Consider the following 26,831-nt stretch of genomic DNA (forward strand, 5'->3'; position numbering starts at 1 on the left):
CATTGACTGATGGACATCCTAATATGGAAACTCTGTAGAAACAGTATTCAAAGGATATCATTGTGTTGGAGAGTTTAGGGAAAACAAACAATAAAGATACAGAAAACAAAATGGTGAAAAAAAAGGGGGAATTGTTAACTCCTGGAGAAACAAAAATTGAACAAAAAAGGAAGTGTGATCATGGTTCACACTTGGCCCAATAGTGAAAAATATTATAGAAAATATTGTATCCACTAGGGATTTAACCTAAAATAATAATACTGCCACATGAGGGCACTGAAAGAGGAAACTTGTGAGAGGGATGTAAATCAGGATATCTATCAATTTCAGTCATTCCTAGAGATACCTGTCCTGGGTGTCTTCCTGCTCCTATCGGGGGCAGACTGCCTTTTGGACTTCCACAGCTGTCATCCTGGGGCTCCCTGGAGCTTTGCTTCTGTTGGATTTCCTTTTTACAAGATCCCAAGTTTCCCCTCACTTTTTTTAGTTACCCCCTCATTATACCCTTGGGTGGCTTCCTCTCTTCTTTCTGATTTTGTTCGCCCTTCTCTGAATGGCTTTGGCAAGGGATTGGCTTAGGCATGAGCCTATGACACACAATTCTGGTCAATGAGAAATGATGGGACATTGCCTGGGAGCTTCTCAAAGAGTTTCTCTTACTCTTTTTTTTTTTTTTTTTTTTTAAAGAAATTCACGTTCTTTTATTTATTTATTTATTTATTTATGACTGTGTTGAGTCTTCGTTTCTGTGCGAGGGCTTTCTCTAGTTGCGGCAAGTGGGGGCCACTCTTCATCGCGGTGCGCGGGCCTCTCACCATCGCGGCCTCTCTTGTTGCGGAGCACAGGCTCCAGACGCGCAGGCTCAGTAATTGTGGCTCACGGGCCCAGTTGCTCCGTGGCATGTGGGATCTTCCCAGACCAGGGCTCGAACCCGTGTCCCCTGCATTGGCAGGCAGATTCTCAACCACTGCGCCACCAGGGAAGCCCTCTCTTACTCTTTAAAAGGGTTATAAGACAGCCATTTCCTCCTCTGCATCTGAATATTGTTACGTGGGCATGTGATGCTTGGAACTGCTTCCGTCCTTTTTCAACCATGAGGAGAAAGCCAAAGAAACCACAGACAGATGATCTGATGCCCCAATGTCTTTGAACCACTAGATTAACCATCCCTAAATCTTGCCTACCTAAAGACTCCTCAAGGGATTTCCTGGAAGTCCAGTGGTTAACTGCAGGGGGCTTCCACTGCAGGGCGCACGGGTTCAGTCCCTGGTTGGGGAACCAAGATCCTGCATGTTGTGTGGCCAAAACAAAGAAAGTGGAGTAATAAGCCCACTATATTTTAAATCCCAAAATGTGGTCTGAGACCATCAGAATCAGCACCACCTGAGATCTTATTAGAAACGCAGAATCTTGGGCCTCACCCTTGACCTACTGAATCAGCATCTGCATTTTAAGCCTACTGAATCCAGAATCCAGAATCTGGATTGATATGTTCGTTAAAGTTTGTGAAGCACTGCTTTAAGACAGCTTTAGTTATTTCTCTTCTTATTTGCAGCCAAACACATTCTAACTGATAGAGTGGAGGAAGCAGACATCTTTCAAGCCATGTGTCACACCTCCTCAGCCCACTTTGATTTCAGCAGGAGCTTCTGTGGTAGGCAGAATTCTAAACATGTCCCCATCCCCACGATCCCTGTCCTCTGGCTGTTCTAACACCAATCTAGTTAGTGCTCTGAAGGGATTATGAAGATGGGATTAAGGTTACTAATCAGCTAACCTTAAAATAGGGAAATTATCCTGGAATATCCAACTGGGCCTAATGTGTCACTTGAGATCTTAAATTTTTTTAAATTTTATATATTTATTTTGGCTGCGTTGGGTCTTCGTTGCTGCGCGCGGGCTTTCTCTAGTTGTGGCGAGCGGGGGCAACTCTTCATTGCGGTGCATAGGCTTCTCCTTGCAGTGGCTTCTCTTGTTGCGGAGCATGGGCTCTAGGCGCACAGGCTTCAGTAGTTGTGGTGCACGGGCTTAGTTGTTCCGCAGCATGTGGGATCTTCCTGGACCAGGGATCGAACCCGTGTCCCCTGAATTGGCAGGCAGATTCTTAACCACTGCGCCACCATGGAAGTCCCTTGAGATCTTAAAAGTAGAAGAGGGAGGTGGGAGATGAGCCAGAAGAGGAGGTCTGAGAGAGTCTAAGTGTGAGAAGGGCTGGACCTGATATTGCTGGCTTTGAAGATGGAGGAAGGGGGCCACAAGCCAAGACATGCAGCCAGCCTGTAGGTGAGAAAGATCCCCAACTGATGGTCAACAAGAAAACAGGGACTTCAGTCCTACAGTTGCATAGAACTTGAATTCTGCCAATGATCTGGGACATGAATTCATTCCTAACGCTTCCACAAAGGAGCATAGTCCTGCCAACGCTTTTGTTTTGGTCTTGTGTGACTCTAAGCAGAGAACCAGCTGAGTCACACTTGTGCCCAGAATTTTGACTTCCAGCAACGGTGTGATAATATATTTCTGTGCTGTTTTAAGCTGCTAAATTTGTGGCAATTTTTTATAACAGCACAGTCAGGGTAGACAGTTCTGTGCAAGCCTAAACTTACTTCTCACTGGCAGCAGCCCACTTCAAACATACAATGTGTCTTTCTGTCTTAATGCCTGCCTCAGGACCTCCTCTGATATCAGGGAGCCCACTTGGCACAAAGGAGACCAGACGTATGAGGAAGTTATCAGCCCTAGAGAAAACACTCACCCAGCAGATCGGGGACCAGTAGATAATTGCTTTAGTCTTGAACCTCTTAATTCTAAATGGTATTTTATTTTGTTTTATTTTTTTCTTCTGGCTGCACTGCACAGCACATGTGGGATCTTAGTTCCCCAACCAGGGATTGAACCCACACCCCCTGCAGTGGAAGCACAGAGTCTGAACTGAATGAAGCCTATTTCCTACAAACAAGAAACGGGGGACACAGAAAGGCTTTTGTGCCCAGGAGCGCCACAGGGTCCTGCTCGGTTTCAGCAGTAACCTCCATCATGCATCATTAGTTTGGCTTTTCTTTCTTTCTTGTCTCATTCTTTTCAGGTCCTCACTCTTGCTTCCTAGAATTACCTCTTAAATGACCTCCCTGCTCCCAAGTCGTTTTCTCAATCTCTGCTTGAGATTGACAGGTGTACAAGTTAATAAAGGGAAACCTAAGTAAAATGGAGTCAGAAGACCAGAAGGTGGAGCTCTCCTGCATGTACCACTTTGCATCAATACAGATCCCAACAGGAAGAGAGGGTACCTTGCTTCTCCAATAGGAAGTGACACTACTTAATTATATTGCCAGCTGGAAGAATACAGATTTTTCTCCTTGCCTGGCAACAATTCAGCCAATAAGAGACTAGCACAACTCAGCCAATGAAAAGCCACTATACTTCAAACTCACAGTATCCTCCAATAGATTTTTTTGCCCCTCCCAACTTTCCCCTCTCTATAAAGTTTCCTCTCCTTTGTTTTACCAGGACTTGCATGTGGTTCCCCAAATAGTTGTTTGTCCCAAATTGCAATTCTTTGCTGCTCTTGAATAAAACCTGTTTTGCTGGTAAAACAACTGGCTGTTTCAGTGTTTTAGGTTAACATGGGCAACCAATAAAGTCTTCTCCATGAGCTCATCTTGCTTAGAATAAAATTGTAATGTATTAGATTATTTCAGGGTTTCACACTGAAACCAGGCCTCGAGGAAAACAAATCAGGAATTCCATACCACTAAGTTCTTCTCTTTTTCCTTCTCTTTTAATGGCATTGCCTTTTGAGAGAAAGATTGAATCTATCCTCAGCACCAGAGAGAAAAATCCCGAAGAAGGATTGTAATCGAGGACTCTTGGGTCAGTGTCCATCACTGATACAATGGGAAACAAAGCCCTATTGTCAGTTCACCTTGGGTCAGAGTTCTAGCCGTGAGTCAAACCATTAGGGATGGGTGGTAGTGTCAAGGACTCCAGGCATGGCCAGTGGGGACCACCACTGGGTTGCAAAGCAGTCCCAGAAATAGTGGAATAATTGAGAGCTGGGGAACCTTCCCACTAGTTATCTAAGACCACACTACCCACCCCCAATTCTCTTACTTCCTCTTTAATGATTCTTTCTCAGTTTACTTCACGTGTTCTTCCTCTGCTCAACCCATAAATGCTGGTGTTCCTGAAAGTTCCATCCTTATTCTTTTTCTCTTATTCATTCCCAGAGTCATCTGATTCTATGGTAGACATTATGGTCTTCTTCCCAACATTTAACTCAATGCAAAAATTTAATCTAATCCAGTCATGGTCATTCCATTCCCCCTTGGCAAAAATCTGTGTGTTGAACAGGCCTAAATCATATTAGACCAATGTGATTCAAGGAAATGCTTGCTTAGGACTTCTGTAAGGCAGCTATGCTCACCACTATACCACCAATGCCGCTTAGGACTTCTGGGAAAGAGAAATCAGTTTTACCGTTGTCTGTTGGATGGCAAAAGGAAGCATGCAGCCTCAACTACCTGTGGCAGTCATTTTGTGTTTTGAGTGGAGCCAGTTTTGGTGTGAAGTCAATGATGGGGACAACAGAGCAGTGAGATGGAAGCATCCCAGGTCCCTAAAGACATTGTTGAACCACGGCATCTACCCACTCTGCCCTCCCATTGGATTTCCTGCACTGTGAGATATGGTTCCACATTGTGTAAGCCAGTTTGAATCAGGTGTTTGCTATTGGAGCTGAAAGCATTCTACTTAATTCACACTTTTTTTTTCTTTTTTATTTAAATTTATTTTTTATTGAAGTATGGTTGAATTACAATGTTGTGTTAATTACTGCAGTATGGCAAAGTGATTCAGTTATACATATATATACATTCTTTTTCATATTCTTTTCCATTATGGTTTATCACAGGATATTGAATATAGTTCCCTGTGCTATACAGTAGGGCCTTGTTTATTCATTCTATATATACCAGTTTATTTCTGCTAATCCCAAACTCCCAATCCAACCCTCTCCCACCCCCCTCCCCCTTGGCAACCACCAGTCTATTCTCTGTGTCCCTGATTATGTTTCTGTTTCATAGACAGGTTCCTTTGTAACATATTTTAGATTCCACATATAAGTGATATCATATGGTATTTGTCTTTCTCTTTCTGACTTACTTCACTTAGTATGATAATCTCTAGTTGTATCCATGTTGCTGCAAATGGCATTATTTTGTTCTTATTTATAGCTGAGTAGTATTCCATTGTATATATGTAGCACATCTTCTTTATGCATTCATCTGTTGATGGACATTTAGGTGGTTTCCATGTCTTGGCTATTGTAAATAGTGCTGCTATGAACATAGGGGTACATGTATCTTCTTTTTTTAAAAAAATATTTATGTATTTACTTGGTTTGTGCTGGGTCTTAGTTGCAGCAGGAAGGCTCCTTAGTTGTGGCATGCAGGCTCCTTAGTTGTGGCCTGCACACTCTTAGTTGCGGCATGCCTGTGGGCTCTAGTTCCCTAGGCAGGGATGGAACCCGGGCCCCCTGCATTGGGAGCACGGAGTCATAACCACTGTGCCACCAGGGAAGTCCCAGAGGGTACATGTATCTTCTTGAATTACAGTTTTGTCTGGATATATGCCCAGGAATGGGATTGCTAGATCATATGGTAATTCGATTTTTAGTTTTCTGAGGAACCGCCATGCTGTTTTCCACAGTGGCTGCACCAACTTAAATTCCCACTAACAGTGTAGGAGGGTTCCCTTTTCTCCACACTCTCTTCAGAATCTGGTATTTGTAGACTTTTTAATGACAGCCATTCTGACTGGTGTGAGATGATACCTCGTTGTAGTTGTTTTTTTTTTTAATAGGTTATTTTATTTTATTTATTTATTTAAATTAATTAATTAATTCATTTATTTATTTATTTTTGGCTGCATTGGGTCTTCGTTGCTGCATGCGGGCTTTCTCTAGTTGCGGCGAGTGGGGGCTACTCTTCGTTGTGGTGCGCAGGTTTCTCATTGAGGTGGCTTCTCTTGTTGCAGAGCACAGGCTCTAGGAGCACGAGCTCAGTAGTTGTGGCTCTCGGGCTCTAGAGCACAGGCTCAGTAGTTGTGGCGCACAGGCTTAGTTGCTCCGCGGCATGTGGGATCTTCCTGGACCAGGGCTCGAACCCATGTCTCCTGCATTGGCAGGCGGATTCTTAACCACTGCGCCACTAGGGAAGCCCCTCTCATTGTAGTTTTGATTTGCATTTCTCTAATATTAATTCACACTTAATGCTGTGAAATAAAATTCATATTTTATGGCAAGACCAGAAAAATTTAAACATAAAAAATTTTATGTGCCCTTTGGCCTCCTCTCTCCCCACACTGTGCATTGTATAACTGCTTCATGCATCGACCAAACCTTCCCCATCAGCAGAAATACCTGCTCAACTATAAAGAGCAACATTCTCCTAGCATCAATAAGGCAACTCCTTAAAGATAACGTTCTTATTTTTTAAAATTCTTTTCCACTACGGTTTATTACAGGATATTGAATATAGTTCCCTGTGCTATACACTAGGACCTGTTGTTTTTCTATATTATATATAGTAGTTTGTACCTGCTAATCCTAAACTCCTAATTTATCGCCCCCCTCCCCCTGCTACCCCCTTTGGTAACCATAAGTCTGTTCTCTATGTCTGTGAGTCTGTTTCTGTTTTGTAAATAAGTTCATTTGTATCATATTTTAGATTCCACATATAAGTGATACCATATGGTATTTGTCTTTCTCTGTCTGACTTACTTCACTTAGTAGGATAATCTCTAGGTCCAACCATGTGGCTGCAAATGGCATTTTTCAATCTTTTTTATGGCTGGGTAGTATTCTGTTGTCTGTATACACCACATCTTCTTTATCCACTCATCTGTCGATGGACATTTAGGTTGCTTCCATGTCTTGACTATTGTAAATAGTGCTGCTGTGAACATTGGGGTGCATATGTCTTTTCGAATTAGAGTTTTCTCCAGATATATGCCCAGGAGTGGGATTGCAGGATAATATGGTAGTTCTATTTTCAGTTTTTTTGAGGAAACTCCACACTGTTTTCCATAGTGGCTGCACCAATTTACATTCCCACCAACAGTGCTAGTAGAGTTTTCCCCACTTTCTCCAGCATTTGGATAACATTCCTTCTTGCTAAGGGATCACATGGGGCTGTGATCTGGATTATGTAAACGGTCAATAATACGTCATTTAATGTACAGCCCTCTGTCTCAAAAAACTTATATAACTGTGCCTTGACTTTTAATGGGCAAAACAGCTCTCAGAGCTTTCTGAGATGCTCTTCCCAGGTTATAATCCTCAAATATGGCTCGAATAATATTTTCCATTTCTGTCTTAGATCGACTGGTTAATTTTTCGTCGACACTCCCATGAATTCTCTTGAATGTACTTTCCTGGGCTCCAAACCTACCCACATTTCCCAACCTTGCTCCTCCTCTTCCTGGGTTTCCGACAATTCATTTACTTAAGAAATGAGAATCTGGCGCCTACCAGTGTGCCAAGCCCTGTTTTAGACACTGCAGATATAGTGGCTGATGAAACAGAATTGTTGTCTTCATGGACCAGAGAAGGAGGCAGACGATAAACAAAACTTTTTCTTAATGAGTCAAATAATGAGTAACGCAGAGTAGGAACTTAAATCAGTGTTGAGTGAAAAACTTAACATTGTCTATAGAATATCACATCAGAGTCTGTTATTCACTCCACAAGCAACCCTGGGCACTGAGTGTCACATACTGTTTTCCAAGCCCTTGGAATCTAAAAAGGTAAAGGTAACCCAGCGCCTGCTCTCTGGAGCTCAGCGTCCAGAAGGAACTTCGAGCAAGCGTTGAGTGCTAATTTTGTTAGGCCCTTTAAAAAGTGCTTCATGGTAGCCATCTTATTTAGTCCTCACTGACTATAGGAGGTTGTCCAAGGACAGAGAGCTTGGGACAACCGGCCCGAGAGCGGGCAGGCTGAACAGTGACAAGAGCTCTGGCGAGGAGGCAGTCCTGATCCTTGGACTTAGGCCCAGTCCCTGTGACCTTGCGCAAGTCACGGTCTCCCTCGTCCTCCCACTCTAGCCAGTGTCTGTAGTGTCTGACTCCTAGCGGGGAAGGAGGTCGTTGGAGAGAGGGACAACCACAGACACTGCTTTCTTCCCCACCCTGCCCTATGCTCCCACGCCCTCCAGCGCCACCGCCCGGACCTTCTTCTCCTGGGTTGCTGGAGGAGGGCATTCCCTTTCCCCCAGCGGGCTCCTTCACCGCTGCCCCAGGCTGGAAGGCGACAGATCCTCCGCGAGCCACGCGCCTTGACTTTGGCCCCTGCTCCTTTGGCCCGGGATCTCGTAGCTCTCCCCGTCCACTCCCCCCGCGGCTCGCGACCACTTGGTCTGCGCCGCCTGCATTCTCTGTGTGCCGGGCCCGCCCGCACTGCGGGGGAGAGGCCGGGAGCCGCCCACGCCGCGCTCGGCGCTCGGAGTCGCCGTCTCCCTGGGACGCGCGCGGGTTGCGCGACGCGCGGGAGCCGGGCGGGCAGCCATGGCGCGGCGCGCCGGGAGGTAGCCGGGCGGGACGCGGAGAGCGCGGGGGCCGCCATGGCCCGGCGGCGGCGCCGCGCCTGCATCGCGCTGTTCTTGGTGCTGCTCTTCGCCTTCGGCACTCTCATGGGCCTGCGCACGCTCAAGGCTCCGGACGGACTCCCGGCGCTGGGCCCCGGCCTGGAGCTGGCGCCCTTTGAGCGACGCCCCGAGGGTGGCCCCGCGCCGGCCGCCCGGGCCCCGGCCGCCCCCGCCGCGCCGCCGCCGCCGCCTCCGCCTCCACCCCGCACCGCGGGCCCGGGCAGCTCCCTGGGGCCGGCCCCAGCGGAGGCCGAGCCCGCCCCCGGGCAGAGTCTGCGCGTCTACTCGGACCTGCACGCCTTCTACTACTCGTGGTACGGGAGCCCGCGGCGCGAAGGCCACTACATTCACTGGGACCACGTCATGGTGCCGCACTGGGACCCCAAGATCTCGGCCAGCTACCCCCGCGGCCGCCACAGCCCCCCCGAAGACTTGGGCTCCAGCTTCTACCCGGAGCTGGGGCCCTACAGCTCCCGGGACCCCGACGTGCTGCGGGAGCACATGACCCAGCTGAAGGAAGCCGCCATCGGTGAGCTCCCCCCTCCCCCGTCGCTGGGCCCCCAACCTCGCCTTTCTTCGTTCCCACACCCCAACTTCCACTGCTCCTATCATGGGGCCTTTGGTCCCACTCACTCGTCAGCCTGGCTTCTACCTCTTCTCTTCGAGAACTCTCATCCCGTGCTCAACAGGAGACCCCGCCCCCATCTTCTAGTTTTCAGACTCCTCCACCTCTGCCTTCTGACCCCTTACCATTCCAGGGCCCTTTCCTAGAGCAGAGCTGCTGGGAGGGCCAGTGGAAGGCGTTTGCACCAGGGCTGTCCCAGGTAGGGACAGCGAGGAGAGGAGGGCAGTCATTGGGCTTCTCGGTTTGGGTAAGTGAGGCCTGGGTACCCTGGCCCCGCAGGAGTCTGGGGTTCAGAGCAGTAGTGCCTGGGATGGCCTCTGCTTTCACACTAGGCACAGGGTAGGGCAGCAGCCTTTCCTGAGTTTGCTGGCTGCAGAAAGGAAAGTTTGCCTGCGTTGTATGATGGACCCTGCTCTATTTGCAGTAAGGGGCCTGGGAGCTTTTCAAGTACTCTGCTTGAAAAGAAGCCCCTCTGTCGGCAGGCTGGGGTGGGGAGGCTGACTTATTTCAGATTTTGTCACTGAATTCTGCTGGATTTTACAGTACATTTCAATTTCTCTGGAAATGGTTAATGAGTGGGGGGAAAATCGAATGCCAGAGACAGTGGTGGGAAGTATTCACAGATAAATAGCACAGAGGCCATCCCTCAAGATTCTACCATCTAGAGGGGCAGACAGTTGAGTCAAATGTTATTTCCCATGGGAAGGGTAAAATGACCTCTGCTCAGGGCTCCTCTCCCCGAGGGACCTCAGAGGTGCTCCTCTCCTCCAGAGACAGGACTGTGCCTTCCGGGTGGGTGTGTCATTGTCCACCCATTTCCCTTTGTTTAACTACTTGCTAATGCAGGCCAGAGGCTGCTGAGGCTCTCCGGCTCCTTCCTGGCCTGGCACGTTAGGGTTCCTGCAGTCACTGAGCTTCAGCACCGCGGGCGTGGACAGCTCCAGGACTCACAGCTCAGGGATCTGATCTGCAAGAAGAGAACCTGGCAGGAGTCTCCCACAAGGTTTCATTCAGAAACCATTCTGCAGTTGGAGATGGTTTGTGAGGAAGGAAATCTCTGTTGTGGGGTACTGTGTGTCTCTGAAGTAGCCTCTGTGTTGTGTCTCAGGCGTCCTGGTCCTGTCCTGGTACCCACCTGGCATGGCTGATGATAATGGGGAACCCTCAGATGACCTGGTGCCCACCATTCTGGACACTGCCCATCAGTACAACATCCAGGTGAGTCTCCAAGATGTCAAATGCTCTCGGGCCGATTCTGGAGATGTCCCCTCCTCCGCCCACAGGGATAGTGCCTCTACCAAAGTTCCTGGCGTTAGCCCAGGTATGCAAATATGTAGCAAGTGTGGTGTTGGGGGTAGGGGTCTAATAAATAGTGCCTATGTCACTCTTTTTTTTTGAATTTTATTTTTTATAGAGCAGGTTCTTCTTAGTTATCTATTTTATACATATTAGTGTATATATGTCAATCCCAATCTCCCAATTCATCCCACCACCACCACCCCCGCCACTATCCCCCCTTGGTGTCCATACGTTTGTTCTCTACATCTGTGTCTCTATTTCTACCCTGCAAACCGGTTCATCTGTACCATTTCTCTAGGTGCCTATGTCACTCTTATTTTTTGAGTTCTGAAAAAATATTTTGGGAAAAATAAATATAGGATAAATGGGAGACTAAATTAATATCACGGTGATAGAGGTTAGGTTGGAGACCCTGATCCTGGAGAGAGGGCAGGCAAGGGCCAAATGGGCCCACAAACTAAACTCCAGCCTCAACTCCCTAGTGGGAGGCAGAGCTGGGCCTCAAGGAGTAAAGCACAACACGTGCTCTCATCAGGCAGGCTCTCTTTCAAGAGGAATGATGGAGCTGGCCAGTTATTTTCCCCACGTGTACCAATCAAGTAAGTCATTGCCCTTACCTGGGTGTGGCAAAAGAAGAAAAACGACGAAGAGGAGCCCCACTCCTGTTCCTGAGCCCATCACTGGCACATTAAATAGATCATGGCACGTTTTCCTATGGACACTTCTTCCCATAGTTTCAGGCAGCTAGTGCCGATCACTGGGAGCTGGCACATAAGTTGAAACCTATTGGCCAGCCTGCAACAGCCCATCAGAATGATTCCCAGAGGCCCTGCTGTGGGAGGTGGGAAAACTCAACCCTGTGTTTTGGGCCCTGAGGGCAGTGGTTGGTTTTATTTACACTGTGCCCACAACTGCCAGGTCTCTCCTGAACTCAGCCTCTTCTCCAGGCCATAGTTGAAGCACGAGCCTTATAGGTTGTGGCCCCTGGACAGATACTCACCTGACCAATATCTCCTCTGTTTGTGGCAGGTGGCCTTCCACATCCAACCCTACAAGGGCCGAGACGACATCACTCTGCATGACAATATCAAGTACATCATTGACACGTAAGGCTGCTCTGGGACCTGGATTTTGGTGGGGATCAAAATGGGGGTAGGGCTAGAAGGTTTGGAGGCGCAGGTCAAGAGACAAAAGGGCAGAATGCCCGTGTCCCCAGCATCTAAAAAGAGTAAAAGAGTACTGGGCTTGGAGACAGCAACCTGGGTTTGAATTCTGGTTCTGCGGCCTCCATTCTGTGATCAGAGGCAGGCCTCTTAACCTTTGAATCTTGTGAGAGTTACGTGAGCTACTATATGTGGAAAGTGGCTTGCAAATGGCTTGCATATATCATTCATTCATTCATTCACAAAATATTTATTGAGTGCCTTCAGGTGTCCAGGCACTGTCCTAAGTCCCAGTTGTACAGCAGTGGGTAGGGCTTGCAAAGTTTACATCCTAGGGTGGGCGTGCAGTGAGCAGATAGTGGTTATAGATGACAAATCAAATAGCGATCCATACTATGAAGAAGTAATAACAGAATAAAGCAGGGTGTTAAGAGTATGCCCAAGAAACAACTTTAGAATGGGTGGTCCAGTGAGCCTCTCTGAGATGACATGTAAGCCTGCACCTAAAGGAAGAGTCAGCTCTGCAGAGATCTGGGGCAGGCAGAAAACTCCAGGCAGAGGGCTGCCAGATCCAAAGGCTGTCTGATGGGACAAGCTTGACAGCAGCCGGTGTAGCCGGAGTGAAGCGTGAAGCGATAGATGGGGTAATAGCAGGAATGGCAGTGGGCAGGGCCAGATCAAGTAGGTGGGGCCTTGCTGGTCTCGGTAAGGAGCAGTCAGATCTGATTTACACTTTAAAAAGAGACTGGGTTATAGGGAGGTGGAAGTGGCAGCCTGGAGACCAGTTAGGTGGCTGTCGGTACAGTCCAGATAGAAGATGGTGGTGGCTTGGCCTGGGGCAGGGAAGTGAGGCTTAAATAGAGGAATGACAAGGCTCGGGGGAGGGTGGGAGGGAACTGGGTTCTTGCTTAGAGGCATGATGAGTCCAACTGTGGAGTCCAACTGGATTCAAAATCGTGCTTGGACATCAGGAAAGATCTCATTCATGGCCAGCCCTCCGGCTGTGCTGGCTTCTTTTCTCTTAGGCTGCTGGCTCAGCCTTTTCTTCCTCCTGCTCCTCAGGTATGGCTCCCATGGTGCATTTTACCGCTATAAGAACAGCATGGGTAAGAGCCTCCCACTCTTTTATATCTATGACTCCTACCTGACATCCCCTGAGGCCTGGGCCCACCTCCTGACACCGAACGGGCCCCACTCAATCCGCAACACCCCCTACGATGGGGTCTTCATAGCGCTGCTGGTGGAGGAGGGCCACACCCACGACATCCTGGCCGCCGGATTTGATGGCATGTACACCTACTTTGCCTCCAATGGTTTCTCCTTCGGCTCCTCCCATCAGAACTGGAAGGCTGTGAAGAACTTTTGCGATGCCAACAACCTCATGTTCATTCCCAGCGTGGGGCCTGGCTACATTGACACCAGCATCCGGCCCTGGAACAACCACAATACGCGGAACAGGGTCAACGGCAAGTACTATGAGACGGCCCTGCAGGCAGCCCTGACCGTGAGGCCCGAGATCGTCTCCATCACCTCTTTCAATGAGTGGCACGAGGGCACCCAGATTGAGAAGGCCATTCCGAAGAAGACGCCGACTCGGCTGTATTTGGACTACCTGCCTCATCAGCCCAGCCTGTACCTAGAGCTGACGCGCCGCTGGGCGGAGCACTTCATCAAAGAGAAGGAGCAGTGGCTGATGTGAGGGGCCTGCAGGCAGGGGCGGGAGGTGCTGACGTCCCAGCCTCACTGGAAGATGTCACCACATGGGGCTCGGCTGAGGTTGTGGGCACTCGCTCCCAAGTCAGCGCCTGGGTGCTTCTGGGCCCATCAAGTCAGGGCCCGTGGAGAACAGAGCTAGTTTCTGAGGCAGGTGGGTGCCAGGGTGTCCTGCAGGGACAGGAAACTAGGCGGTGTTCCAGAGAGGGAACCCCAGGGGCTGGCAGGTGGCTGGGCTTAGCCCAAGGCAGCTCCACATCCTCAGAACACTTTAAAACAATCCCTTCTAGCTTGGAACTCGGCTGGTTGGTGTTCTGGAGTCGCCAAGTCACTGGTCTTAGAAGGGTGTCAGGGCTCCGGGCTAGCATGCACCCTGCTCTCTGCCAACCGGCGTCCTCTCCAGGCCTCCTTCCCACATCATCTGTCTTCCCCAAGTTAGGGAACCACATTTAAGACTTTCTAAAAGGGAAAATTCTCAGTTTAAGCTCTTCCCAGTAGATTCCCGAACCCAATTATCAGGAAATAATTCTGAGCATTCACACATTCATTCAACACATACTCAGTGAGCACCTTACCGCGTGCCAGGTGCTGGGGGAAAACTTGACCAGGAATGGCTCCTGTCTTCCTAAGCTTACAGGAGCCAGCTTTCCTCATTTGGTGTGGCCTTGTAGCTAGTGCCTAAGCACAGCTATAAGTTTTTCCTTTTTGCTGTTTTTGCCCAGTGCTGGGAGTTCAGTTCTTTTTCCTCGAAGAAAATACCTCTGCGTTCCAGAGCCTCCGTTTTCCTAGATGAACATTTAGCTCCAGGGGGAGGACCAGGACACCCCCCTCCCTTTAGCTGCCTGAATTGAATGAGGCCCACTCACTAGAGCCGTTTTCAGTGCTACTGTGATTTGTATTAAAAATGACATGTTGTTCCTATTCTCAAGTCAGCTTTCCTTTTGATCCCTTCAGGACCACAAACTCTTGACTCCTCTGATTCCGTGACAAATTGACATATGGGATGGGCTGGCTACAGTGTTAGCACAACGAAGAGTCGTTTGCTTAAGAAATTAGTTTCAACAAGATTTCTAGAGGGAATATTTAACAAACCAGTGATTATTTACAAATAAACTAATATGCTAATTGCAGGGACTCTCAAAGCAGGCCCTGGGACACCCTCTTGGCAAAATTCTTAGGATCTACTTGAAAATATGTGCATTGGAAACGACGGTATTGAGAAGTTTATGGGCTCAAGACTGAATCCTAGTTCTGAGAACGGGGGTGTGAGGGGAGAGGGGAGGAAGTGAGCCCTACTGGTAACCACAAGGACTCTCAGCTCTAGTTAGGTAACAGGTACTAAAACCCACCAATGGATGGAGCAGGCCTGGTCCCCTTGCTGTGACTCAGTTGGGGAAACCAAGGCAGGCAGGGACAGGTGAAAAGGGCTAGATGGTGACCTGGAATAATTTACAAGGGAGTGACACTGAGGCTTCAGTTCACATATGCAAATTTTTAAAAACACTAGAAGTATGGCCAGACCCGGGGGGCAGGGGCAGTAATTCTCACACACTGCTGATGGCAATGCAACTTGATTCAGTTCTTTTGAAGGCTAACCTCTATCAAGAGCCAAAAAAATGTCCATACACTTGGACCCAGTAATCTTACCCCAAGGAAATAATTCAAAAGAAGAAAAATAAAGCATTTACAAAGGTGTTTAACAGCATTTTTTTCTATTGAAGAAAAAACAAAGTTCAAATGCCCAACAGTTAAGTATGTTTTTAACACTTGTATACATATGAATAAAGGTAAAGGCTGCTGAGTAGACACTGGATTTAAACAAAGGTGTTGTAGGTATAATTCATTATAATTTATATTATGAATAAATAAGAAAAAAGTGGCTGAACAGGACAGTAGAGATTTATTTTCCAATATTCCTTAATTTGGACCCCCTCCCACCCCTGTGCCAGCTGAGCTTACTTCCCACCATTAGACCAAAATGATGACTCTCCGCCAGGCAATTACAGCAAAGAACCAGCCCCCTGGTTCAGAGGAAGCAGTCAATGGCTCTACAGTTATTATTTTTATCCTAAACTGGTTCCAGCTTCAGAAGCACAAAACTCATGCATCTGGTCACTTGAGACTTTTGAAAAGCACCAACCAATGTGTTAGCTGATTTGGACCTTAAGTGCCACTACCCACCAGAGAAGAAGCTCTTACTAGATTCCAAATCTGTTATTTATTTTTCAAAGATCAAAAAACGAAAAAACTTATCAGAACGAGGCCATCCTTGGAATGCTCTTAAAACCTCTATTCAGCTTTTGGCTCATATATGAAATTATAAATAAATACAACCTCCCCAACCAGGTGTGAGGCTTAACCAGCAGCTTCTGAGGCCTGGTCTTTAGTGTTCAGAAAGAAACTTTGCCTTAAAAGGTCAGACCAGTAACACTGTAGCCCCAGCGGCCTCTGCCAATGAGGCCTTGCCAGCCACCAGCAGTCGGACACATAGTGTCCAGCACCAGTCCTTGGGCCCTCCCTCCTCCGGAGTTTCACAAGCAGGACCCACGTAAGGGGAGCAGCCCATACTTCTGGAGGATGGCCGAAGTACTTTCTAGGGCACTGGGGAGGAAATGGAGGACAGTTAGGGTTTGACTTCTCAACGCCCCAAGCCCACCAGATTCTGGAGATCAGGGACTTCTAAACTCTTCGATCATACTATGCTCTATTCATCAAACCCTTGATGAATCCTTTTGAATCCTGAAAAAGCCAGCAAACACTAGCAAATTTAGTTCCACTCCACCCACCACATCTCCAAACCTGCCCGCTCCCCTCAGGGCAAGATGGGAGTGACAACCTTTTTTTTTTTGCATCTCCCAACCTGCCTCAAATGCTATCCCTGTGCCACAGCAAAGAGACTCACCAACCCGGACGAATGATGCCAAACTCTCCAGGCACAGACAAGTCAACCACAGTTGAGCCTAGTCGACACTCAGGGCTCTGGCCGTCCCCAATTGGTCCCCCATCAATGACCAAGGACAAGCGAGGCCAGAGGTCCTGAAATTCCTGAGAAGAGGGAGAGGAAGAGCATGGACACCACCTCTGGCATCTGCAATGATGTCATACCGCACACAGGGCACCTAAGACAGAAATCACACAGCTCTAAAACAGCAGACATCTTCCTCTAAGCAGGGGAAGGAACCTCATTTAGTTAGGGTCAGCTGTGGCAAGGACACTGCATTTGCACCTAGGACACCACATCCTACGAGGTTTGGTGCCCGCCCCAGGTTAGCACCCCACGTAACACCTATTAGAGCTTAAAGAAAATCTTGCCGTGCCCAGAGGAAATGCCACACGTTGCTTCGGTTCAGGAGGGAGAAGTACAGTGACTGGAACCCTCGGTGGGAGTTCAAAGACATGGGCTCTAGCCTCGACTTTCCACCAAAACTGTGTGTGACAATGCAAGTTACTTTCCCCAGGGCTGTAAATAAAAGGGCTGGACTAGATGGTCACTAAGGAAGGGTCCTTCCAGCTCTACCACTCTCACCCTGAATCTCAGCAGAACCCTGGATCAGGGTAGGAGAAACAGGGGGGACTCTGCAACTGCACGCCACTGGCGCTCAATCCTTGGGCTATGGAAAGGAGTTCCGCTTCACAACTGCGGACTGAACTGTTAACTGAGCCAGAGCACCACTCTCCACCCTCGCCCCGCATGAAGGCACTGCAGTGGCAGTTAGGCCTGGGAATTTGGGACGGGGGATCATAAATACCAGTTACTGTGCTGGACAGATAAACTGTTTGCCGAAAAGGTAAGAATCCCCATCCCCAATGCCTAGGATACAGCCACCAGGATCAAGTAAAGCCTGAGAGTAAGAAGGGGTGCTGGGCTCTCACTTTCCAAAGCCCCTGAACCCACTCTCTAGATCTGGATATGGAATCACTTTACTATGAAAGTAAAATCACTTTGCTATGTTCTGCAATTAAAACCAGTAAGGAGAAGTGTGCTCAGTCAAATTTCTTTGTGTCCTCATTCATTCTAAGCTTCTCAGCCAAGACAGGATTAGGACGATCCTTTCTTTCTTTTTTTTGGCCACACTGTGCGGCTTGCAGGATCTTAGTTCCCCGACTATTGAACCTGGGCCCTCGGCAATGAAAGCACGGAATCCTAACCACTGGATGGCCAGGGAATTCCCGTGGGTGATCCTTTCTTTGACCTGGCTTGTGGCAGAGGTAAGAGAACAGGACCAGGAGTCCCTGGGATAAGTGATTTAACTTTTCAGAGTCTTAACTTTCTTTACAGCAAGTTGTGAAGACTTATCACCCAACTGTATTCCTCAACGACTGCTACCCCAACAGAATGAGAAAAAAACGTACTTATGATGTCTCTTATTGTTAAAAAGACAGTAGGAAAACAACACCAATTCTCCCCCTCGCCTCTCAAACTTTAAAATAAACCTTTTCCAAGATCATTTTGTATTCCCCCACCCCGGCCACCTGGGCAGACTTCCCACCATCAGACCAAAAGGGCGGCTCCCCTGCCAGGCAATTTCAGTGAACCATCAGCCCCTCTGGTTCACAGGAAACTGTGGCCTGGTGACATTTCCGGGGGGAGGACTGAGTAACTCACCTCAACATTCAGAGAGCTGGCCTGGGAGCTGAGGTTGGCGCTGGTGAGGGCAAGAGGTCCCCCAAACACCTGGGCCAAGTCCTGCATGAAGGCGTGGTCAGGAATCCGGATGCCTACAAGCTATGAGGCAAAGAGAAAGGGGATCATCAGAAAGGTTGAAGGGGTGGGGGATGGCTCTGGCCTGGATCCTAGCAAAAACCGAATGGCAGGAGTCTGGGGACACAAGAGAAAATCCGACTCACAGGAGTGAAGGGGTTCAGGTCCTTGTTGAGCTCCTCTGAGCGTTCCATCACCAGGGTCACTGGTCCTGGCAGCAGGTCATTCAGGAGCCCCTCAGGTACTCTCACACGGCAGTACCTGGGAAACAGAGGGGGCACAAATCCAACCAAATGAAAGGCACTGCTAGTCCTATTCCAGACTCTAGGCAGATCTAGGAAAGGTGACCCGAGGGACCACAATGGGATCCACCTGTCTTCCCTCTTCACCCACAAGAGCTTGAGCAGAAGGCAGGGCTCCAGAGGGCCGCCCCAAGCCTTGGACCCGCAGGCTACAACAGCTGCACCGCTTTCACGCTCCGTATTTTACTTTCTTCAAGGCACTCCCTACTAAATTAAGCTACCGTGTTCCCCCTCTTTTATCTTAAACCGTGGGCGTCCCCCCCCCCCGCCCATTATCACAAAAACGCCAGAAGAGTAGGGACCCCGCCTGCCTCGTTCATCGCTGCGCCCCCATCTCGTTCAAGGCCTGGCAGACGCTAAGCGCTCCACACACGTTTCCAGTTCCGGATTCCCGGGTGAGCCTGGAAAAGCCCCTCCCGCTCTCCGCGCCTCAGTCTCCCAAGCCTGTCACCGGAAACCCCTCCCGCGGTGCCGCCCCCAACAGGGCCGGGTCGGGGCGTCCTCACCTGTAGACGTCGGCCACGCGGCCCAGGCACACGGCCAGCGGCTTGGTCTCGCTGCGGCCCTTGACGCGGTACACGACGCCCAGTGCCTCCGAGCAGCTCGCCGAGCAGGCCAGGCCGTACAGCGTATCGGTGGGGACGGCCACCACGGCGCCGGCGCGCAGCTCGGCCACGGCGGCCCGCAGCGCCTCGGTCCAGCCGGCGCGCTCCGGGTTTGCGGCCCGCACGGCCCCGCTCCCCGGGAGCCGGAACAGCCGGGCCCCCGGCGCCGCCGGAGCGGGGCTCGGCGGACGGAGAAGGCGCCCGCTCCGGGTGGAGCCCGCCGGACCCTCGCTCAACCCCATGCTGGCAGCCACCGCGGCCCTCAGCCCCGTGCACGAACGCGCCGGAGACATCCGCCCAGGCCTGCTTCCGGGAGGAAGTGACGCTCCCAGTCATCTTCCGGTCTGGGAGGCTCCGCCCCACCACCGCGCTGGGCAACTTAAAGGGACCGCGACCCCCAGGAGGATTGAAGGAGACCGGTGGGGACGGGGCGGGGCGCAGCTTTGCGGAGCCTTAGCGCAGCGCTGGGGAGGGGGGGCGGCCGAAAGGGGGGCGGTGGTCGGGCCGCGCAGGCGGAGATGGAATGGGGCCCGGGCTCAGACTGGTCACGGGGGTGAGAGGGGGCCCGTTGGGGTGGGGGGAAAGGGGCTCTGACCCCGCGCAAGCGCCGGCCCTGACCGTCTGTCTCGCTCTCTCCCGGGCAGGGAGGCTGCCGGCGTGGACCGTGGGAAGGCGGGGCTGGGGCTCGGCGGGAGGCCACCCCCGCAGCCGCCCCGGGATGAGCGCGCCCAGCAGCTGCTGGATGCGGTGGAGCAGCGGCAGCGGCAGCTCCTGGACACCATCGCCGCCTGCGAGGAGATGCTGCGGCAGCTGGGCCGCCGGCGCCCGGAGCCGGCTGGTGGCGGGGTCAGTGCCCACCCCGGGCTGGGCCTGGGAGGTGGGGACTGCCCACTGGCCGCACTTGCTAAGTTCTGGCTTCCCCTGGAGGGTGGAAGAGTGTCCCCACCGCTTTATCCCCCACTGCCTTTCAGCTGGGCGAGAGGCTTTGGAAAAGTTAAGTGCTATCCAGATGCCAAGTGGCCATCTCTTGCAGGGCCTAATCCAAGGCCTTTCCTCCCAGCCTCACTTTTTTTTCTTTCTTCTGTTCCAATCAGAACGTCTCAGCCAAACCTGGAGCACCCTCCCAGACAGCTGTCTCCGCCAGAGGTGGCTTTCCAAAGGATGCTGGCGATGGAGCTACGGAGCCCTGACCATCCCCGAGCCGGGCGCCCTGACTTCTCTCCCTCCCCAGGGCTGGTGGCTGGACTGTGAACAACTCCCTTTCAGTAAAGGGGCCAGTCTTCACTGGCAGTGGCTGGTACTTGGCTCTCAGCCTGGGTGGCAGCTCTGCTAGCAGCTGGGTTCACTCCCACTTCATCCTGGCTGAAGGCAGTGCTGAGCTCTGAAATGTAGCCAACGAATACCCAGTCTGATTACCCAGATTTGGGCAGACCAGCAGTGCTCGCCAGAGTGGTTTGGCCTGCTTTGGGGGATCCAGGTCGTGTTACATGTCCATTTCATGCTTTGGGGGCTCCTAGCCCCACAAAACACTTTTAGCAGAGCCTTGATTAAAAGGAAACCTGCAGACTCTCCTGGTGACCGACCTTTCCTTTCTGTCCCCTCTCTAAGACTCTGATGGCTGGGGAGGGGTGAAGTGGTTGAAAATTGTCAACCATGGGTAGGGTTGGGAAGAAATGCCACAGATACTACCAGATTTAAATAAGCATTTAATTAGGATTTCATTAGTATTTAATATTGCTTTTTCAATTCCAAAAAGTTAAATTTTCACTTCTTAGCAGATATTTTAAAGTACAATATTAAGTTTATACAAAATGAGCAATTAAGCAAACACCATTATTTCACATTCTTCAAAAATACAAATTCATATTTATTCTTTTTTGGGTTTGGAGGTTTCTTCCTTTGGAAGTACTGAACCTGTAACGTTTTCATATCGCTCAGTGGAAGTCTGTTGTTCCCATGTTTCACACTTAAATAAATTTGATAGGCTTTTACATAATCCAAATAAAATTATTTGGGATTTAACCAAGACCTCTGGCCAATGACTAGTGTGTGTCAAAAAAAAGAAGGCTCTCGTGGGTCTTGCTTCTCCTGGCCAGAAGATCTGAGCCAGAGAGTCAGCAAAAACCTGTTTCCAGCCACCTTCCCCAAACAGGGACTAGGAGTTTACGGGGAAAGAGAACAGCTACCTTGAACTCTGACCCCCCACCCGCACATTCTCCAAAACACAACAAAGGATGTAGACTGTTGAGTCAAAGAGCGCCCTGGGGAGGCCTGAGGACACGGGGAAAAGGGCAAGAGAGGCCTCTCTGACTTGGCACCAGTATAAGGATAACAAGAGTATTGCAGAAAACACCCCTGGGTTTTGGTGGAAAAAAAAGGTTTTATGAAAAATTTCCCCGTAAGAAAAAGTAGAACCTGCATTGAGCTGAGAAAGTGACACGACATCATCACCCAATTTGGGGCCCAGCAGGCACACCACCAAAAGGGCAGTGTGTGGTTTTAAACTTTGCTTCCAGTAAAAAAGCTTGTACTATGTACACATTGACATAAAGATCCAGTTTAATTTGCATTTCTCAGTGCAGACTGAGAAGCCCTCTCTTGAACAGGAGTAACAATGAGAAATGCCCAAACAGTGATCATCAGCTTCCCCAAAGGGTGTGAGAAGAGACAGGGGACCCTTTCTCTTGCCCCGCCCCCAACATATGCCAGAGCAAACGGGCTAAACTGACTACCAATCAGAAATATGCATGATTCAGTTTTGTTGCCTCTCCCCGCCCCAATATTTACGAATGGTCAATTTCAGATCTATGTCACAGCAGAACCATTTGCATATTGGATCTATGGAAATCTTTCTGCTTTGGATGAAGTATATTTTAAAACTTCTCTATTCTTTAGTAGCCTGAGAATTGAAGATAAAATGGGGGGCGGGGAGGGAGAGGGGAGTGAGGGGAAAGGAAGAAAGTTGATAAAGCAGATTATTAACAGCTTCGTTTACTGGATTCAATGAGGGCTGGAGGCTTTTGCTTAAAGAGCCAACAGGGGCAGTAGGGGGAGCAGTATGGAAATGGCTCGTGTTGCCCCCCCCCCGCCCCCCCACGACTGCCACAACCTTCCCCAAACATATTTCTGATTGGTGGTATAGGAAAATTGTAAACTCATTAGCAATACTGTTGCAGTTCCACAAATCAATGGTTTCAGTGACTCTGGAGAAGTCTTTAGGATTAAGGACAATGGACGTGATTATAAATATAAAAGTCTAGAAGGTGCCAGGTGTCTACCTAGGAACAACCAGTTTCTTCCTTTCAGGCATCACTTTGTAATGGTGAAGAAGGGGGAAAAGATGGCAAGGGACCAAGAAGAAGTGATGAAAAAGGGCCTCAACAGCAGAAAACAGGACCCGCAGCAGTTCTTCAGAGAGCCTGAGGGGGCGCCCTTGGGCACACAGGGAAGGCTTGCATAGATTGAGCAGTTGCTGAGAATGCATAATAGTGTTTCCCTATGGACAGCCTCATGGCACAGGGCTGATGGAGTGGAAAAACGCAGCCAGGCCAGGGCCACATGGGACAACCACCATCAAGCTACACATATTGCACCAAGGTAAGTGCTTTTCTTTTCACACCTCAATTTAACTTTTTTTCTGAGCAAAAAATAAAACTTTGTGGAAAGTATATATGTGTGTGTGTGTGTGGGTATACACACACACACGAAAGAAATTGCAGCAATTGGGTTAAAGATAAAATAACGTAAAGTGCTTTTTTATTATTTCTTTAATATACCAATATGAGGTTCTGCAAACTTGTCCCTTTGGACACATTCAGCACATTATACGAAGTCTCTCAGGAAAACCCACCCACCCATTATCCCCATCAGTCCGCTGCCTTGACCCTGAAAGTAAACTCTCCAATCTACTGACTCTCCCAGAGGTGGTGAAGAGAAGTCCCTTGCTTCTACCCAGAGAGGCCTTCACACCTTAAGGCCCCTCCTGGACTTTGTACCATGATCTCCTTCTGAGAGGGGCGGAGGGGCAGGGGTGGAATTTAATGAATGACACTAATTCCTGTCATCAAACTAGTGATACCCTCACGAGGTTGGCCAAACTGCCAGGAAAGGCAGGGCCACTTTCCCTCAATGCCTCACCCACCTGCCTGGGAAGGACCAAATTCACTAAGGCAGTTTGGCGGTGCCAGCCAAAGTTTCCTGCCACCTGCCAAGCCCGTGAACTCCACAATTCCCCAGGCTGACTAGCATTCTGTAAAGGGGCAGTATAACTGGAGATGCTAGTGGGAGCTGGAAGTCTCAATCTACAGGGTGAAAATGATTAAGGTTACCATGGGAAGAAAAAAGGCGTGATTTTACCTGAAGTCTGCACACCTTCCCTAGCCTCACCCTAGGTTTATTCCTGGGTTTGAAAACCACTCTCCATGAAGGCTCTTTGTGGCTCCACTTTAGCCAGCACCCTCTCTTCTCCAAGGTCCTTGACACTAGGGGCCAGGCTGATAGAAGGGACAGGGGCGGGGAAGAGTGCTAGAAGAAGAAGGAAAGGAGAGACTGCCTACCGTGTGGAGTAAAGGTACTCTTCACAACCACTCACTAGCATTTTAAGCACATTCTTGATGTTTTCAAAAGCTGATTGGATCTGATGGTTCCCCTTGTAATCTCTAGTACCCTCAAAAGGCAGATACTTCAACTAGGAAAATCTGTCAGTCTATACACAGTTTCTTCATCACCCCTGATCTTTGGAGCAGAAAAGCCACTGACCTGGGCGGACCCCAACACAAGCACAGCCCGGGCTGGCGGGAGGGAAGCAATATTTCAACCATGGCACTTCCGACGGCCTTCCCTAGGCTCCTGCTTTCCACCTCAGCTCCCAGGGAGCCGAACCTCAGGTGAGCCTAGGATGGGCACGTGGGGAGGTCATTTGGGACCCACATGCTGCTCTCTCTCTCGGAAGGTGTGGAGAGAACAGCCAGGGTCCTACCGCAAAGCTTCCTATGGGTGCAAGGCCCAGAGACGGCCATGCTCAGCAGCTGGTTTTCCAGGAAGATGAACCACTGTGGTAATAGAAGGTCCCTCCTGCCTCATCAACTTCTGCTGAGGCCAGTGGCCGCCAGAACCCACCAGCCTTTTGGACAGGAGAGTGCAGAGGGTCAAAAAAAACCCGATTCTCGCGACTAGACTCCTGCAATGAGAAACCACCAGCTGCTTGTAGTTAAGCCCATTTCTCCTCATGGCGGTAACATTTACCACCACTGCCCTCTTGTCCAAATCTGTCCCTGAACATCCTGTTAAGGCAGGGCCTCTGGCTCCCAGGTAAATGATCTACTCTGGATACTGTCTTGGCTGGCCCTGAGTAATGGCGCAGAGAACAGGAGAGTGACAGATCTCTCCACCTTAGGGACTGGAAAAGGAAGGCAAGTTACGGCTGCTTTCTGCCCGACATCGTTGACTCAGAAGGGCAGCCCTGTTTGTGGCACCCTGCCCCTCGCTCAAGGCAGGGAAGGGGCCCTTGGGAGGCAGGGGCCTAGTCTAGACATTGGGCCATGCCTAGTTTCTGAGCTCAGTGAGTGGGCGGAGCACTCATGACTACATTGATATAGCCAGTTAAGAGAAACTTTCCATTTTAGTGTGGATTGTATTTTATGTTTTATTTTAAGAGGCAATGACTGACTCAGAGCCAAAGGCAGAGAGATGGATATAATTCTATACACAAATCAAAAAAAATTTTTTTCCTATAATACAACTTAATGAAACATTCCAAATGAGATAACTTATTGCAACATTTCAGGCTTTTTGGTGGAAGGGGAATTTTTTTGTTTTACCCTGAGTAGAAGATCATCGCTTTGTGGTTTTTTTTTTTCTTTTTTTGTTTTTTTGTTTAGAAATCATATGACTAAGCTGAGCAAGTCACATCCTTCTTTGCACTGTACTAGGCTGTATGCAAAATCCAGAGGGGTGAGAGGCGGAGATGGGAGGGGGCAACCAAAAGCCTGGCTGGAACCCGGAACCAGGACACCCGGCCTGCTGATGACATGCCGCCTGAACAGAACTCCTGTAAAGCTGCACCTTCTCCTGATCAGCAAAATGCAGCTCTTCTGCTCTGAGGAAGAAGATACCCTTCAAGGAAGGCAGACCACCAGCCAGCGACTGGCCATAAACCACATGTCCACTCTAGGACAAAGCAGGGATGTTCCCCGAGAAAAATTCACTGTGATCTGCAAGCCCTGGCAACCAACGGAGAAAGAGAGAACCCGAAGGCAAAGACTGTGATCACATCACTAGAGCCTGTTCTGCACATGCGTCATGGACAGAGAGCAGTCAACAACTTGCCTGGGGTCCCTGCGGAAGCGGACCGTCCCTGCGGCCTCGGGCCAGGCTTTTAGCTGCCCATTTGGGCTGCAGGATGACACCTGCCATGGTCACCCTGAGCTCCACCAACACCAAGCGCAGACAACGAAACCATCTCACTTGATCCCTGTCCAGCTCACGGCTGTCTGACCCGCCTTTGCCACTTCCCTCTCTGATGGAGTGAGGGTCTGGCCTTCCAAGCAAGCTTCAGCCTCAGACTCAAAAGACACAGAAGGAGCAGCAACACCTGACACACTGAACTCTACTGCCCAGACTACAAAGACCCCAGTGCAAGTGATGGGCAGCATCAGATTGACGGAAACCACACCCTTTCATTTAGAATTTTTATGCATACGAGTAACCTTAATTTCCACGTTCACATGACAATAAGCAAAAGTGACATACAGTGCAGCCAAACAGTTCATTTATAACTTAGCTTTTTTTTTTTGTTTTGTTCCGTTTGTTTTTTTTTTTTTCTCCAAAGATCAGTTCCTTAAAAATGGATGCTCCTGGGATATGAATAAAGAAAATATGTCTGAAAGGTGAGGATTTCAAACAGTAGATTTCTTCCTCCTTCAAACTGCTGACCCCACGATGGTAGGCATCGCACCTTCTGCCTCCTGCTTGGCCTCTGTTCCTCGAGGTGAGCACATCTGGGCCTTTTCACTTGGAGAAGCTGCTGGTCAGGCCCATCTCCTCCTCCTCCTGCAGTAGTGCTTCAATGGGAATCAGATTGGACGGCGTGTCCAGGTTCTGGAGGGACAGAAACTCTGACATATCCATGGCACGTAACGTTTCTGTCTGAGGGTCTGAAGGAGTCACTGCTTGTCTGCTTTGCTCACAGGAAGAGGATGCGGCGGAGGAGGACGACAGGGGGATCGGGGGCGGGGAAAAAGTCTGCGGTGGTAGCTTCAGGCTGGGCTCATCCGGAGGCTGGGCGCTCAGCGCTGGAGCGGGAGGGGAAGGGCAGCCCTTCCTCCTGCTGGCCGCCCGCTCCTTGGCGGAGTCCCGGCACGCACACTGACACTGACAGGCCTCCTCTTGTTTGATGATGATCACAGGGACGCTGAGGCCGATCTGCTGTACAGCGCTCCCTGCGAGAGGGCGAGAGAGACTGCTCTTCAAGTAGCCGCAGGGCAAGGGCAAGAGGGACGGGAGGGTGGAGGACTAGCTCAGCGCCACGCCACGGAGGCGGGAACGATGGAAAGGGTAGATGCCGTGCCACGCTCCACGCTTGGTTCTGCTTTAAACTGGACCACGTTCCTCCTCAAGTAAGAAGCCTCTGACACTCCCCATCCCCTCCAAGACAGAAAAGCCACACACCATCTAGATGCACCCTGTATTTCCAGCTTCATTTCCGGCCCCTCTCGCAGGCACCCTCCACGCCAGCCACGGTGGATGCCTCCCTTTTCCTGCACGTTCTTCATAGCTCTGGGCT

At 49.9% G+C, this 26,831-nt stretch overlaps 4 protein-coding genes across 11 annotated transcripts in view; 2 read left to right on the forward strand and 2 right to left on the reverse strand.

The window, feature by feature from the left end:
• Positions 1–8,615: 8,615 nt before the first annotated feature.
• Positions 8,616–14,367, forward strand: MANEAL (mannosidase endo-alpha like). 2 transcript variants are annotated; one of them, XM_059919312.1, is made up of 4 exons: positions 8,616–9,168; positions 10,373–10,482; positions 11,593–11,669; positions 12,789–14,367. In XM_059919312.1, exons 1-4 carry the CDS (start codon positions 8,616–8,618, stop codon positions 13,423–13,425), a joined length of 1,377 nt encoding a protein of 458 aa, XP_059775295.1. In that variant the 3' UTR covers positions 13,426–14,367. The 2 variants fall into 2 exon arrangements, with proteins under 2 accessions (XP_059775295.1, XP_059775302.1); XM_059919319.1 differs by lacking the exons at positions 8,616–9,168; positions 11,593–11,669 and having other exon boundaries at positions 10,412–10,482.
• Positions 11,961–19,366, reverse strand: YRDC (yrdC N6-threonylcarbamoyltransferase domain containing). Of its 5 annotated transcripts, XR_009502631.1 has the most exons (6): positions 18,950–19,366; positions 18,288–18,402; positions 18,046–18,165; positions 16,342–16,484; positions 13,027–13,157; positions 11,961–12,815 (listed from the first exon to the last, which is right to left on the reverse strand). XR_009502631.1 is itself a non-coding variant. In XM_059919335.1 (5 exons), the coding sequence occupies exons 1-5, from the start codon at positions 19,339–19,341 to the stop codon at positions 13,112–13,114; spliced, it is 816 nt and encodes a 271-aa protein (XP_059775318.1). In that variant the 5' UTR covers positions 19,342–19,366; the 3' UTR covers positions 11,961–13,111. The 5 variants fall into 5 exon arrangements, 2 of the variants coding, with proteins under 2 accessions (XP_059775318.1, XP_059775311.1); XR_009502634.1 differs by having other exon boundaries at positions 11,961–13,157; positions 16,342–16,558; XM_059919335.1 differs by having other exon boundaries at positions 11,961–13,157.
• A 170-nt stretch (positions 19,367–19,536) lies between these two features.
• Positions 19,537–20,405, forward strand: C1H1orf122 (chromosome 1 C1orf122 homolog). Its single transcript, XM_059919356.1, has 3 exons — positions 19,537–19,601; positions 19,693–19,894; positions 20,143–20,405. Exons 1-3 carry the CDS (start codon positions 19,567–19,569, stop codon positions 20,236–20,238), a joined length of 333 nt encoding a protein of 110 aa, XP_059775339.1. The 5' UTR covers positions 19,537–19,566; the 3' UTR covers positions 20,239–20,405.
• A 368-nt stretch (positions 20,406–20,773) lies between these two features.
• MTF1 (metal regulatory transcription factor 1) overlaps positions 20,774–26,831 on the reverse strand; it is a 43,499-nt gene continuing 37,441 nt past the window's right edge. For 2 of the 3 annotated variants that reach the window (XM_059919298.1, XM_059919307.1), the window contains exon 11: positions 20,774–26,487. In XM_059919298.1, coding sequence (XP_059775281.1) covers positions 26,057–26,487 — 431 coding nt within the window. In that variant the 3' untranslated portion in view covers positions 20,774–26,056. The remainder of the gene's footprint in view (positions 26,488–26,831) is intronic. The other variant, XM_059919289.1, reaches the window with a different exon arrangement.

Source organism: Balaenoptera ricei, chromosome 1, assembly GCF_028023285.1.
Source record: "Balaenoptera ricei isolate mBalRic1 chromosome 1, mBalRic1.hap2, whole genome shotgun sequence".
NCBI lineage: Eukaryota > Metazoa > Chordata > Mammalia > Artiodactyla > Balaenopteridae > Balaenoptera > Balaenoptera ricei.